This window comes from Sylvia atricapilla, chromosome 13 (genome assembly GCF_009819655.1).
Source record: "Sylvia atricapilla isolate bSylAtr1 chromosome 13, bSylAtr1.pri, whole genome shotgun sequence".
In the NCBI taxonomy this organism is placed as follows: Eukaryota; Metazoa; Chordata; class Aves; order Passeriformes; family Sylviidae; genus Sylvia; species Sylvia atricapilla.
In genome coordinates, this window is record NC_089152.1 from 19,623,557 (window position 1) to 19,636,360 (window position 12,804).

The following is a 12,804-nucleotide window of genomic DNA, read 5'->3' on the forward strand; positions in this document are numbered from 1 at the left end:
AGGAAGAATATATGAATGAAACTCAAGAGTAACTGCAGTTAAGGCTCACTGGGCTAAAATTAACTGCTAGAAATTATACTTATTAACTAGCCTGTAGGAAATCACTGGCTGATTTTCTTAACTGCTTGGTGAGTTGGCGCACAGATTTCCACTCATTTGAGGCTAGTTATTCCTTGGAAGATAAATCTGGTTGTCTAAAAGTCTAAATGCAGTTCATATTAATTGTGGGAAATGCTTTCTTTTTGAATATCTGACTTCTATGAATAGTTTTCTGTAGCTTGAAAATTAAATACTGTATAGCTATTTGCTTGACCAAATGGAGAGTTGCATGATTTAAATGAAAAGTAAGTTATATACTTCTTTCTGTAATGTCTGCTCTCACAGGGAAAAATGTTGCCCAGGTAAATCATAGTACAGCTGCTTAATTAGTTTTGTAGTTATTCAGATAAATATTTTATTGTCGGTGTCATTAGGAGTTTTTCCTGTTATACATTCTGTTACAGTAGAATACATTCTTTACAGAGCAATAATAATTGTGTTTGTAGAGGACTTCGATTTTTTTTTCCCATATGTGAAGTGCTTCCACCCCGGGGGTGGGGGTGGCGGGGGAAGAAGAAATTATTTCCTTTTAGCTAGAATATCATCATCATTGACAAAATCAAGATAATCAAATACAAACTGCCAATAAAACTATACAAAATTAGCAGCTTAGAAATAGAGAATAAAATCTTTCTTGCCTTGTTGTAAAAAGAGATTATAACAATTTTGCAGGAAAGGAAAAGAGCATAAGTTCTAAAATACTTGATCTGCTGCAGCAAACCCCCAGTCATTTACAAACTGTGAGAATAATGACAAGATGGTATTTAAGTGTAAAGTTCTGTTTGTTATATGCAAGTTCCTTGCAGACACCTAGGATAAAGGGATTTGCCTAAGCTGTTTTATGCATATTTATAAACCAAGCCTGAAGGGTGTCTCCTGTTGGAGAAGTTTGTAAAAAGGAGGAATTACCTATCTAGAGATTGTCTGTATTTTAAAAATCATACAAAGCAGTGTAGCTACAAAGATAATAGCAACAGGTAAAGATGAACTTTATTAAAATCCCTGTAATTGTATGTCCTTACAGAAAATATGGTATTCAAGTGTATTATTTGTGTAGTACTGGATATGTATATACTATAATTAAAAAACTAACTCCTGAGACATTCAACTCCTGCTCTAGAAAGTCTCTTCCTTGTGCATGAGCAGTGAAAGGCTCTTTTTCAAAAGCGTCCAACATAATAAATAAATGTTTGAAGGACTTTCTACGTTGACAGAATCCACAACTGCCAGAGGTACCCTTTCTGTAGACATTTCTTTAATTTCTATTGGTTCTCTTCTGTGTTTGTGTTTCTTCAGAACACAGCAGATAAAATTGCATTCCAGGCTGCAGGAGGGCTGAGTGCACTTGAAAATGTTCTTCAGATGGTGACTTCTCCCACCAACCTGAACGCAGCTGCCAGGGTTCCCTTCAAGTGAGTATGATGGGTCCTTCACCTGCACTGAGAGTCCCTGGGAATTCATTTCATACCTGCTGCTTCACTGCTGCTTCTTCTCCTAGTCCCGTGTGGGACTTCAGAGCAAAAAACTGCTGTTCTCTGTGCCGTGGAAGGTGAAAGATGTTTCCACTCACCCTCTGGTTTCCTAACATGGTGATTTTATTTTGAGCTATGATTTATCTGAGCAGCAGCTAATTGTATAAAAAGAGGAAAGATGAAACTGTGTTTAACAGAGGAGGAGATGCATGTCTTTTGAAGTTAGTCTGCAGAGATCTCTAGTGGGAAGCAGGAGAATTTTTAAAAGGGTTGTAATTCACTGGAATCTGCTTTTAAAATTAAATAGTTGTAAGATACTGCCAGCTGAAAGGGCTCCTACCAACAGGTAAATCAAAATTCTTGTGGATTAGAGAAATTCCTCTTTACAGAAAGGATGAATGGAAGGATTTAAATGTCTAATCCCTAAAAAAAAAAGGTGGTGACTAAGCAGAATTTCCTGCAAAAACTGGTAACTCAAAAGCACGCTCTTTTCCCTAATCTCTGACTGTAGGTTTTATACAGTCAAGAGCACATAGGTGCTTCCAGAGCACAGCTAGGCAAAGTTTTAGTACAAACCCAAGATATCCTGCTGTGTACCATTGTCATCATTGTTTGTGGATACTTTGTAATATTGATTTAATTGTAATTTAGGCACTGCAGTGTGACAGTTTGGATTAAAACTGGCTGATAATACGTTATGGGACACAAGTGTGAAGTGCTAGGAAAGAGCCCTAAGGAAAAAACATTTTTAAGTGTGTTGACTTTGCACTTCTAAGAGAATAAATAAAATTCCTGCCTTTGCAGTAATGCTGAATGCACTTGCTGCAGGTCCAGCCAGCTCCACTGGTGAGCAGTCCTGAGATGGGCCTATAGTGAGCAGCTCAGGAACAGCCTTGGGCTTCTTCATTTGGAGAGTCTCTAATTCTGAGTTATCTTATCAATGTGGGATACACTTCACAAGGGACAGGATTGCACTGTGTGCCCACATAAAGCCTAGTTCAAACTGAGCTTTAAATTCTTAGAACATGCACCTTCTGTACATCTTCAGTTTTTGTTCTTTCCTTGTAAGAATAGTCTTGCTTTGGTAACCTTTGTTGAGAAGGTTTGAGAACATTGTGTTTACATTACTGAGAACATTGGGTTTGAAGCTTGTGAGGCAGTTTGAGGATGTATTAGGTCTTGAAGGAGTTTGTGTGCTAATGAATAAAGCCTTCTGTCAGCCATATTTCTGTAACAGAAATCACACCCAAAGAGCTGATAAGAGGTTTTCCTCTCTCTGACAGTCAGTGTCTATCTCACACCCCTTTCAGACCAGTGGTCACTCAGATTCCTGACCCTGTTCGTGACTGAACTATAAAAAGAGGTTTTTTGCATCTTTGAAAAATTATCTGAACGTTGTTTTATTAACACAGTTTTTCCACTAGCCATATTTCCAAAAGAAATACGGGGGCAGAAAGGAGATTAATATAAACTGTTCTGACAGCATTGTATGTTAAAAACATCTTCCGAAGAACTTTGCTCCACTCCTGAAATACAGCATTTCATTCAACTTCACAGCAAATTGCAGTCTGCAGTTTGCAGGCACCTGAAAGTATGGAAGTTGGGAAGTTATCCATCAGCTTGCACATAATTGACGCAGGATCCTGCTCTCAAAAGCAAACTGCTCTTGCAGGGTTGGTCTGGGAGAGTCTCACTGCTTGAGTCTGACTTAGACAATCTGGGGTGTGCTGGAAGTGGCCCAAGGAACTTGGTGTTGCTGCATGGGATGCAGAGCCTCCTCTGTTGGTATTTCTGTGGCCTTTTTGGTGGAGAAGGACGTTCTGTGCAGAATCTGCACCTCAGCTCTGGAGAGCAGAGGGTGTCCAGAGGGTAGGATTTTCCATGAGCAGTTTGAACCAGGCACAAACCACATTCGTGGGTATTGGTGTGGTGTCACTGAAAGGATTAAAGGAATTTTTCACACACAGAGTGTTTGAGGGAGGTTCAAAACCAAGGGCAATCATAGAATGTGTTTCATTCTTTAAACGAGGAAGAAAATTCAGATCACATTTCTCATTTAATGTTGATGCAAGTTTGAAGTTACTTTTCTTTCTTTTGTGCAAATGTCATTTACATCTGGATTTCTTGAACTTTGAATCTAGTGAAGCAGCAGTTTTCTCTGTTTAAAGACAAAGCAAAGCTCTTTGGAAAGAAGTTGAATGAAGACCTTTCATGAATTGCAGTCCAGTCTTCCCCCAGCCAAATATGCTTTGCTGAAGAACACTGCTGTACTTCAGATTGTTTGTGGGTTCTTGGGATGTTTAAGCATTTGTACTCATCTGAAATGGGGAATTTGTCTGTTGCTTTGCGATGAGGATAAGCTATTTACAAGTAGGTGAGGAGATTACATGGGCTATTATCTACATCTCTGTTTCCCCAAAATCCTGGCTGTATGGTGCAGCTCAGAACTTTAATCCCATGTCTACAAGATAAAGCTTTATTATCAGAAGATTTAACAATATGCCTGTTGTTTTGTACCGCTATCCAGCTCGGTAGTCAGAGCAGGATGGGAAATGCTGTGAGGAAGACGTGACATTTATGAGACAGATGATACATTTGGTGTTGGGGCAATTTTTCTCCCCTTCAAATACATCACTGGAAAAGGGAAAGAGAAAGCAGTGGGTTATAGTAAGTTTTATTTTTTATGTTAGCATAAAAATTATTGTCCAGCTGTATTATTTCTCAAAGCAGTGTTTTGTAGTTTGCCAGGATTTGTCCACTTCTCCACAAAACAAGACACAGTCAGCTGAATTTATAAAGGTTTCAGAGCCCTATGATACTCTTCTTGCACTTCTCTAGAAAAGCAAATGGGAGCTGCACAGCAAAACAGTTTAATGCCTTCAGATGAAGAGCAGGAGATGAGTCTCATCCCCTGGGTTGCCTTGCAGTGTGCAGCTCATTTACCATGACATGTTGGTGACAAACCTGCTAACAAATGAGGCTTGTAGGGTTTGTTTAATTAACATTTGGGAAATGCTTTGACTTTCTTGAGTGACAAGTATTTTAAAAGAGAAATTGGCAGTAGTTTTGTAAGGAGGAAAGTTGGACTTTAGCTACAAGTTAGGATGGGATTGAAGTCAAGTTTAATGTACCTTCTGTTTTCATACAGTTTCTTGCATCATTTATTTAAAGCAAGTAGTATCAGAGTAAAAAAGCTCAAACCATAATTACGTACATAAAAAGAAATTAGTGCCCCCATAATATTTTGGATAGCATTGATACGAATTATATTCTTCAGTAAGAACTGTTTTGAACTAAGAGCTGGTTTTATAGCTTGTTCTCTGTAATTTTTACTTGGCTTTAGGAGCATACACTTCTTAAGCTGCAGTGTTGTTGTTCATGCAGTTTTATTGCTGTTTCAATCCATATTCTTACCTTGATGGTTCCTTACCCATTCCGTGCACCATTTTGCAGTAATATTTCACCTCCCACTTCTTTGCAACTCAGGAGGTAATTGCTAATACTGATCCTTTTCCCCGTTGGAGTGATGTGTAATATTCAAACTGATTAAAAATGAGCCATTTTCTACTGAATTAGCACATCCTAAATTTGATAAGGCTTAGTTTTGTACTATTGCCCTTCCAAATGGAGTTTTTAGGGTTATTCATTGATAATCAAAGTACATTCATTTGTAACATCAGAAGTTGTAAGAATAGGGAAAAGCTTTACACTTGAAACAGGTGAATTATTGTATGTTGATGCCCTGGTTTTTGTAAAGCAAAAATCGAGTTCTTGCTTCTGTATCCTGGTGCACTATCGTGGATAATTCTTCATGGCTGCATACTGTTAATGCCTCAGTATTTTTAATAAAAGTTAAAGTTTGTCAACTTGTTTATATCAGGCAGATTGAGGAAATGAAGATGAGCTAACATTAAAAAAAGTCATCTGCAGACATATAAACTGTTGAGATCTAGCTTGATTAAAATGAATCCTCCTCTCCTCCTTCATACTCGTGTGAAATAAACATAACATACAGATGCATATTTTTGTCTAGTGTAGAGACAGATTTCTTTTTTTGTCTCCAAGCCTGTGTACCATAAGGAGGTTTTTATAATTGGATTTACTCTGGAGGAAAGCCTTGCATCCGAGGGCAGCCTGGCGGTGGGCTGGAGTGAACGTGCTGGGGCCAGAGCTGGAAAGCTGCTTTGTGGGTGTGATACAAAGTTTACAGCAACAGCCCGAATCAATAACCACCTGCTTTGCACTGCCTCCTGCTTCAGGCCTTCAGCTGGCTCTGGGGTCTCTGGGGGTAACACCTTTGGCATTCAGAGCAGTCATTTTCCTCCGAAAGGGAGGAAGATGTTGGGAAATGCGTTGGGGGTTTCGTCCCTGAGAGTTTAAGGTGTGGTTAAATAAAGTTGTGGCTCTGCTGTTTGCAGCCCCTTGCTTGTCTAGGTGGCCTTGTGCAGAAATGATGGCAGTTGACAGCTGTTGTTCTCTTAATAAGATTAAAGTAAAGAAATTAGTTGTGCTGTCTCTAATCTGCCATTTAACACTGCCAACCACCTGGGGACACTTCTGTGCTGACACTCCTGGTGCTGAGCCCCAGTGAGGCGGGGCAGCCCAGGCAGAGCTTCAGCGCCTGCCGTGATCACAATGTGTTCAGACGAGCTGCTGCTAGCAAGCTTATGGTATCAATTAAGTGAACCCTCTTTATTGTTGTGAAAAATTAATTTGACATCCATTTGCTTCCAGCACCTTTTCAAATGCATTATCAGAGTCTCTGGAAATGCCGGGACTCTTTGTGACATGAGGTTCACTTGGGAAATATAGAAGCGTGATGCATTCTTACAGTGGAATTTGGTCTTTATTTAAAGTGGGAAGTTTTTGTGTTTTCAAGTGTAAAATAAATGGTCCTCTTAGGAATTAGGAATCCCATATATCAAAAATCATTTATTGCAGTGAATTAACTAAATCACCTCAGAACTCTGAAATGCTGTCAGAATTAACCTACAAGTTCATTTTTGACACTTGGATGAATTATACTGTTTATATTTGAATAGAATTGATCTTTATTTTAGAATAGCTGATAAAATGACAGAAGCTGATTTAAAGCATCTTCTCAACAGAAAATAGAAACTACCAATATGGTTTCTTCTCTCTCCCCCTTTCAACATGCTAACACCAGGGAATAATCATCATGAAGGGTAGAAGGAGGTGCCTAATGAAAATATTTTTCAGTTTAGTTATGTTTCAACTAAACCACCTATCTAGTCAGGAGAGGAAGACAGAATTGTGTTGCAAGATGGGTTTGTAAAAATGCATATGAAGCATGCTGCTTCAATTATCTCTAGGTGTTATCCTTGTAGGGTAAAAGTTAAGTTAAATAGGTGAAAGTTAATCTTTGGTCAATACGTAATGATTTAATATTGTTTTCACACAATGTAAGCTGCAGATTGAAATTGATTTTATTAGGCAGTAGAGTAAAATTAATTACCAGTACAGTTAAGTTAATATAACTGGTAATATAGTGATATTCAGAAAAGGAGAAGTAGAAACGTTCATTCACTTCTTTTCTGAATTCTCCAGCTGAGGAGACTATCCAGCCATACAAATGAAAAAAATTTACTCCACTTTTTCTGGCCTCTGAGCATTTCCAGCTTGCCTTTGCTTGAGAAACACAACACATGTATGTGGGAGGCTTCCATTTCAGCTCTGGGGAGCCAGGCTGAGTGACCAGACGCCTCAGCAATGAGCCCAGCATCAGTAAAGCCACAGTCCGTATTGTGTAAATAATTTGGTTGTTTCAAAAAGCATTATAGGAGAAAGATAAAGCGTAAAACTCAGCTCCAGAAATATGTTGGATTAGTCTGCAGCTTCTTCTGTTAAATACCAGCTTTGATGATTTTGGTGCAGTAACTTGGTGTTTGTTGCAGTCCCACTTTTGTATGACCTTTCAACAGTGCTCGTAATTTATTTTCTTCTTTGGAGCTTATTTGAACTTAGTCACATTTTTTCACATGTTGAGAAAAACTCAACAAAGTAAAAGTTTGGGGTTTTTTTATTTTGGTTTATTTTAGAGTAACAACTTGAATGTCTAACCATCTGTATTTGTATTATTGGATGTATTTATGATGCATTTGTGTTGTGTGTCTGTGTGTGTGAAGTAACAGTGATGGCTTTTGTAATAAGCAAAGCTCAAGAAACAAACTTTTTGTTTATTCTGAAATAGAGGTCTCTTTGGTAAGATTAATCTTTGTGAGAATATTCTCTAGGACTGGTCCCAGCTTCACAGCAAGGCCTGTTTTGAGAAGAACACTTTAACTGGCACAGACAGAAATCACCGCCTGTGGTGCAGAGAGCAGTTGTGCATGTGCTGGTGTTTGTGTTGTTCCCATTGCAAAGCTGTCCTCTCTGCCCCAGCCATCGGGGGGCTCCCCCAGAGCTGCACATCAGCCCTGCAGGCTCTGTGAGCACTGGGTGACAATGTGGCACCAGAACCTCTGGGCCAGCCCTTCCACCTGCTGCCCTTTGATTCCTTGCTCATCTCTGCTCCTCGTGCTGGGCACAGGCACTGCTGGCATCTCCTCTCTAAAGCTGGCCCTGCTGTCCTGGCAGTTGCTGTCAAATGCTTCCCACAGGGCACGAAGGTCCTGCCAGGAAAGAGTTCAGTGTGTGCTAGAGCTGTAAGCCACACACAGAGAAATGTTACCTGTCCAAGTGATGAAAGTGGCTGATACTCTGGATCAGTTTTGGTCAGAGTTTTGAATACAGGAGAGTCGAGTACCCATAGAATATGTGGCTTCTCACAAGTATGGCTTTATTTTTTTGAAGTTATTTCATTAATTCCGTTTAAGGTGTTAGTTCTCTTTGGAATCCCAAGTGGAAGAAAATTAATGTGAATTCCTGCAGACTTGCTTTTTGATGTGCTGCCATTTATTTGCTTTTAATTTACTGAAGAAAGTAGAATTCTAATTTTTCTTCCCTTCTGATTTTTTAGGTCACTGTGTAGTACAGTAAATGTTTACAGTCTCACCTGCAGCAACTGCATAGAAAACTGCACCTATGTTCTCTTTAGTAATAAGATCACTTTTCTGATGGACCTGTTGATACACCAGTTTACAGTAAGTAAAATACCTTTTTTATTTAAAATTTTAAATTTTTGCATGCTTCACAAACATGTTAAAGTATTTAGAGTATAAGAATGCCAGGAGGTAAATAAGAATAAAGCCTTGAAAGAATGAAATTCATTTGTTGTTTGTATTTGGTGGCTGTATCTACTATATTCTATAGAAATTGATGTATTCGCTTCTACTAATAACTTCTGCCAAAGCATGTGTACCGGGAACTCTGAGAGTGGATATTGTTCTATCTTTAGTGTTTCTGAGGTTGTTTTCTTTAATTCACCCAATTTAAATATTTAATATTAATAGGAATATTTAAAGTATAGACTATAATGAATTGTCTCTGTGTTTGATTCTTACTTGTTTCAGTGTCAGGAATCTAAGTCAGGTTAATACATTGCCAGAGTGATTTGCTGAAGTGCTTAAATAGGACTCTTTAGCAGTGAAAGTTTTAATTTTCCAATGTTTCATTTAATTCGAAATGTGATTAAATATTTTATTTGAAAATTCATTTTTAATTCATAGTGACCTGCTCATCATAAGATATTTAGTCTTGGTTTTCTGCTTATAAATTGTGTGTATGTATTTTCATGAGCCAAGCAGTTTGTTAATTGAAAAGTTATGTACATACTTTTAATAATTTAAGCGACGCTGTTAGAATCAACAAGCCAGAGGACTGTTGACGAACACTTCAAAAAGATAGTCCGAGTTCTTTGACACAAAGAGAAGGCAAATGCAAGCTGTGCGCTGTGCTGTGAGCAGCTGCCCGCATTGTTGGTGCCGAGCTCTCCAAGAGGATTGCAGGTTTTAGGTTTCAGCGCTCAGTGAAAGGCCGGGGCAGCGCTGGCTCTGCGGGGCAGGCTCCGGGGAATTACCCTGGGGAAATCCTGCAGCACCTCCCCGGTGACAAGGCTCACTGCTGCCGGAGCCCTGCCCTGGCTCCCCCGGGCTGTCATTTCCTGAAGGAACACAGAGGGGATTTCTTAGGCAGAGCTGGCCACCTAGAGCTCGGAGATACTACAGAGGGAAAATTTACTGCGCTTAGAGCTGCTTTCAGTCTGTTGCCAAATGCTACCCCTGAACTGCAGCAAAACTGTAATTAAAGCTTGATGTTTCCCATGATCCACAGTGGACTTTTCTTTCCTATACAGAAAGTCTCTTATGTTCTCTTCATGCAGAATTGGCCCTTAAACTGGGATATCTTCATACTTCCATGAAGTGCATATTTGAGTACAAAACCCAAAAACAGTGCTACTTTTCTAACACAGATTTTTCTCTCTTGAAAACATAATAAATCAGATCAAGTTTGAATTTTTCTTTTTTTTTAATAAAAAAGAAATGTCCAAACTGAGAGCAGCTCCGAATACCAAAATAGTAAAATATACCCCCAGAGACTTTTAACTGCTTCCACTTTTCCTGGTTGGATGAGCTGTGTGATGCAGCCTTTGCCCATGTCATTTGTATTTCCACTTACTGTTGAAAAATAAAACCCAAAGTAATACGAGGAGTAATATATAGGAATATATATTTGCAGGGTTTTAACAAATTATTAAACAAGTACACCAATATTTGCTGAACACAGAAACAGTACTGTTTTGAGAAGCATTTCAATATATTTTTGAATACATCCAGTATGAACCCTATTTCCAACCTATTTTCAGTTTCTTGTGGATTTAGTTTGGTTTGGGGGGGTTTTGTGTGTGTGTGTGTGTGTGTGTGTGTGTGACATCCAGCCTGTCCTGGTGAATAGTTCAAAATGTCCTGTTTAGACCTTTCTCTACCTCCTGCTTAAAGGGACTGGTAGGAAACCTTCTGGAGCCTGAATTACCCTGTTACCTTCCTCAGCCTCCTTAGCTCAGGTAATGCCTAAGTCAGTGTCTGTTGAGGGCAGCAGGGTTATTCCCTGATTTCCATGATTAATGGATCAAACCTTCCCACCTGCATTCATAGAGGTCTTGTGCTGGAGTTGGAGCTTCATTTATTTACTGCTGTCTCTGCTCTGCTTTGTCTACTGTAGCCAAAAGATAGTTTCAGAATAATTGCAGCTTTTCTAGCTTTTCTTCTCTTTTGGAAGGTTTCATACCAATAAAACCGAGTAATTAATGGAGCTAGAAGGATGTAAGGATCATTTCATGTTTTGGGGTTTTAGTTCCAGTTGAGTGACAGCTGTCACGTACTTTCCCCAAAGTTGTCTGAGAAGTCATACACCTAAACCATGTCTGTGCGATATCATGACAGATCACTGGGATTAGTTTTAAGGCAATCTTTCAATGTATAGTATCTGAAAATTCTAAGTAAGACATCGTTAGTGAATGTGCAATGAACATTAGGTGAATTAGCCATCAGCAAATGTAGGAATTAAAACCCAGTTGTTGGTTACTTTTTTCTTCTCCAAAATACACAGTGCTTAAATTTGAACCGTATTTTAGGTAAGTGGCCAATGAAATTTTACCGGCTTTAAGTTAATCTGGCTATCTAGCCCCAGGAAAGTCATTTTTCTCCTCCGCTTCTTGCCTGGGATGTGCTGCCATTTAATTTGGGTTCTTCAGAATAACAGTATACACACTATTGCAGGTTCTTCACCATTTGTGGTCAGCTTTTTAATCTTCCGTGCTGCATCAAATAAGGCAGCTCCATGTTAGCACTGATGATGGCAAGAACTTTGAAATCCAAGGCACATCTGTGCTGCTGGGCTCTTCTAGTCCAGTTTGAAGTTCATCTGTCTCCACAGGGTTCGGCTGTGTGGCACGGACAGTTCCCTAGTTCCTAATAACAAGCCCATGTGGAGAACAGTAAATCCTGAAAACAGGGCTGGAGTAAAAGAGGTGGAGTGTTTAGGGGTAGGGAATTTAAAATTGAAACCTTCACCTGGACCATCTCAAGCACTTCCTGAACCATTTCCATTTCCTTGGTTCACTAGTTACTACATAGAAACTCTGACATCCTACTGAGACTTCTGAGATGTATTTTTCAGAGTGTTTTTGAGGGAAGCCCAATGATGAAGCATGCAAAAAGCACAAAATCACTAATGATAATGGGAGAGTGGTATGAAATAAGTGACCAAATGAAGAGAAATTGTGTGCTTCTAAAGGTCTGAAGTCTTTCCATTTAGGTTTACCAACTCTACATTTAAAATTCTTAATGGCTGTGGAGGACTCTGTCTTTTATGAAATAAAAATATGAATGAGTTGTCAGTGCTGGACCTCTACATTGCTAGCTGGAAATTGTTTGGTGTTTTTTGTTAGCACAGAAGGAGGATGTGCTCTGATATGCAGAGGTATTTTGGTGATATGAGTCAGAACAGAGGAGCATTTTCAGCTATATTAAATGTGTGCCTAAGTGCTTCACTGGATTGGGGCCATATTGTGCAGCATCTTACAGGATTAAGCCCAAGATGCTGGGCAGAGCTGAAGAGCTTAAGGCAGCTCTGCACAAGCATGGGAACCCCTTCACAGAGGGAATTCTCTAAGGAATTCTCTACCACTTGTATGGAGACTGTACCAGAGCTGAGAGTCAGGTCACCAGAATGTTCTGACTCAAAGTCCAACTTAAAGAAGGTGGCAGTCTTGATCAGGCCCAGCAAAGTCAGCCATCAGAAAAGCTAAAATAGCGTTGAGGTGCTGGATTTGTCAGATATTTGGACAGTAGTTACATATAAACTGATTTTCCATTGTGATTTAAAAATGTTTTATAGCAATTGCTCAACAAATCAGTTGAAGTGTGTAATCATGCCTATAGATTTGGGTCCTATAAACTGTTAAACCTGTTAAACCTCAAGAATGTGGAATATTGTTAAATTTACCCATCCAAAGCCCATGTTCAACACAGTTTCTCTGAATATTATTAACTCCTTGTCTAATTAACACAAAGAAACCAGAGCTTAAAAGCTTTCATAATTACACTATTAAATCTTAAGATTTCCTACCCCCTTGCTTGATATAGTAATCAACAAGCAAGCACCCCAATTAATTTTGCTTCTGCAAGCACACCAATTAATTTTGAACATAAATCTCAACACACTTTCACAGTATCCCATTAATCACTTCTTCGGTAAAAGATCTGATCTGTTGTCACTCATCTGAGTCAGTATAAAAGGAAACTCTTCAGGGAATTAAGTTCAAATTTACCCA

At 39.1% G+C, this 12,804-nt stretch overlaps 1 protein-coding gene across 1 annotated transcript in view; it reads left to right on the plus strand.

The window, feature by feature from the left end:
- Positions 1-12,804, plus strand: part of SCAPER (S-phase cyclin A associated protein in the ER) — a 144,076-nt gene that overhangs the window by 93,585 nt on the left and 37,687 nt on the right. The window contains exons 24-25 of the mRNA XM_066328752.1: positions 1,396-1,511; positions 8,551-8,674. Of these exons, the coding sequence (XP_066184849.1) occupies positions 1,396-1,511; positions 8,551-8,674 (240 nt within the window). The remainder of the gene's footprint in view (positions 1-1,395; positions 1,512-8,550; positions 8,675-12,804) is intronic.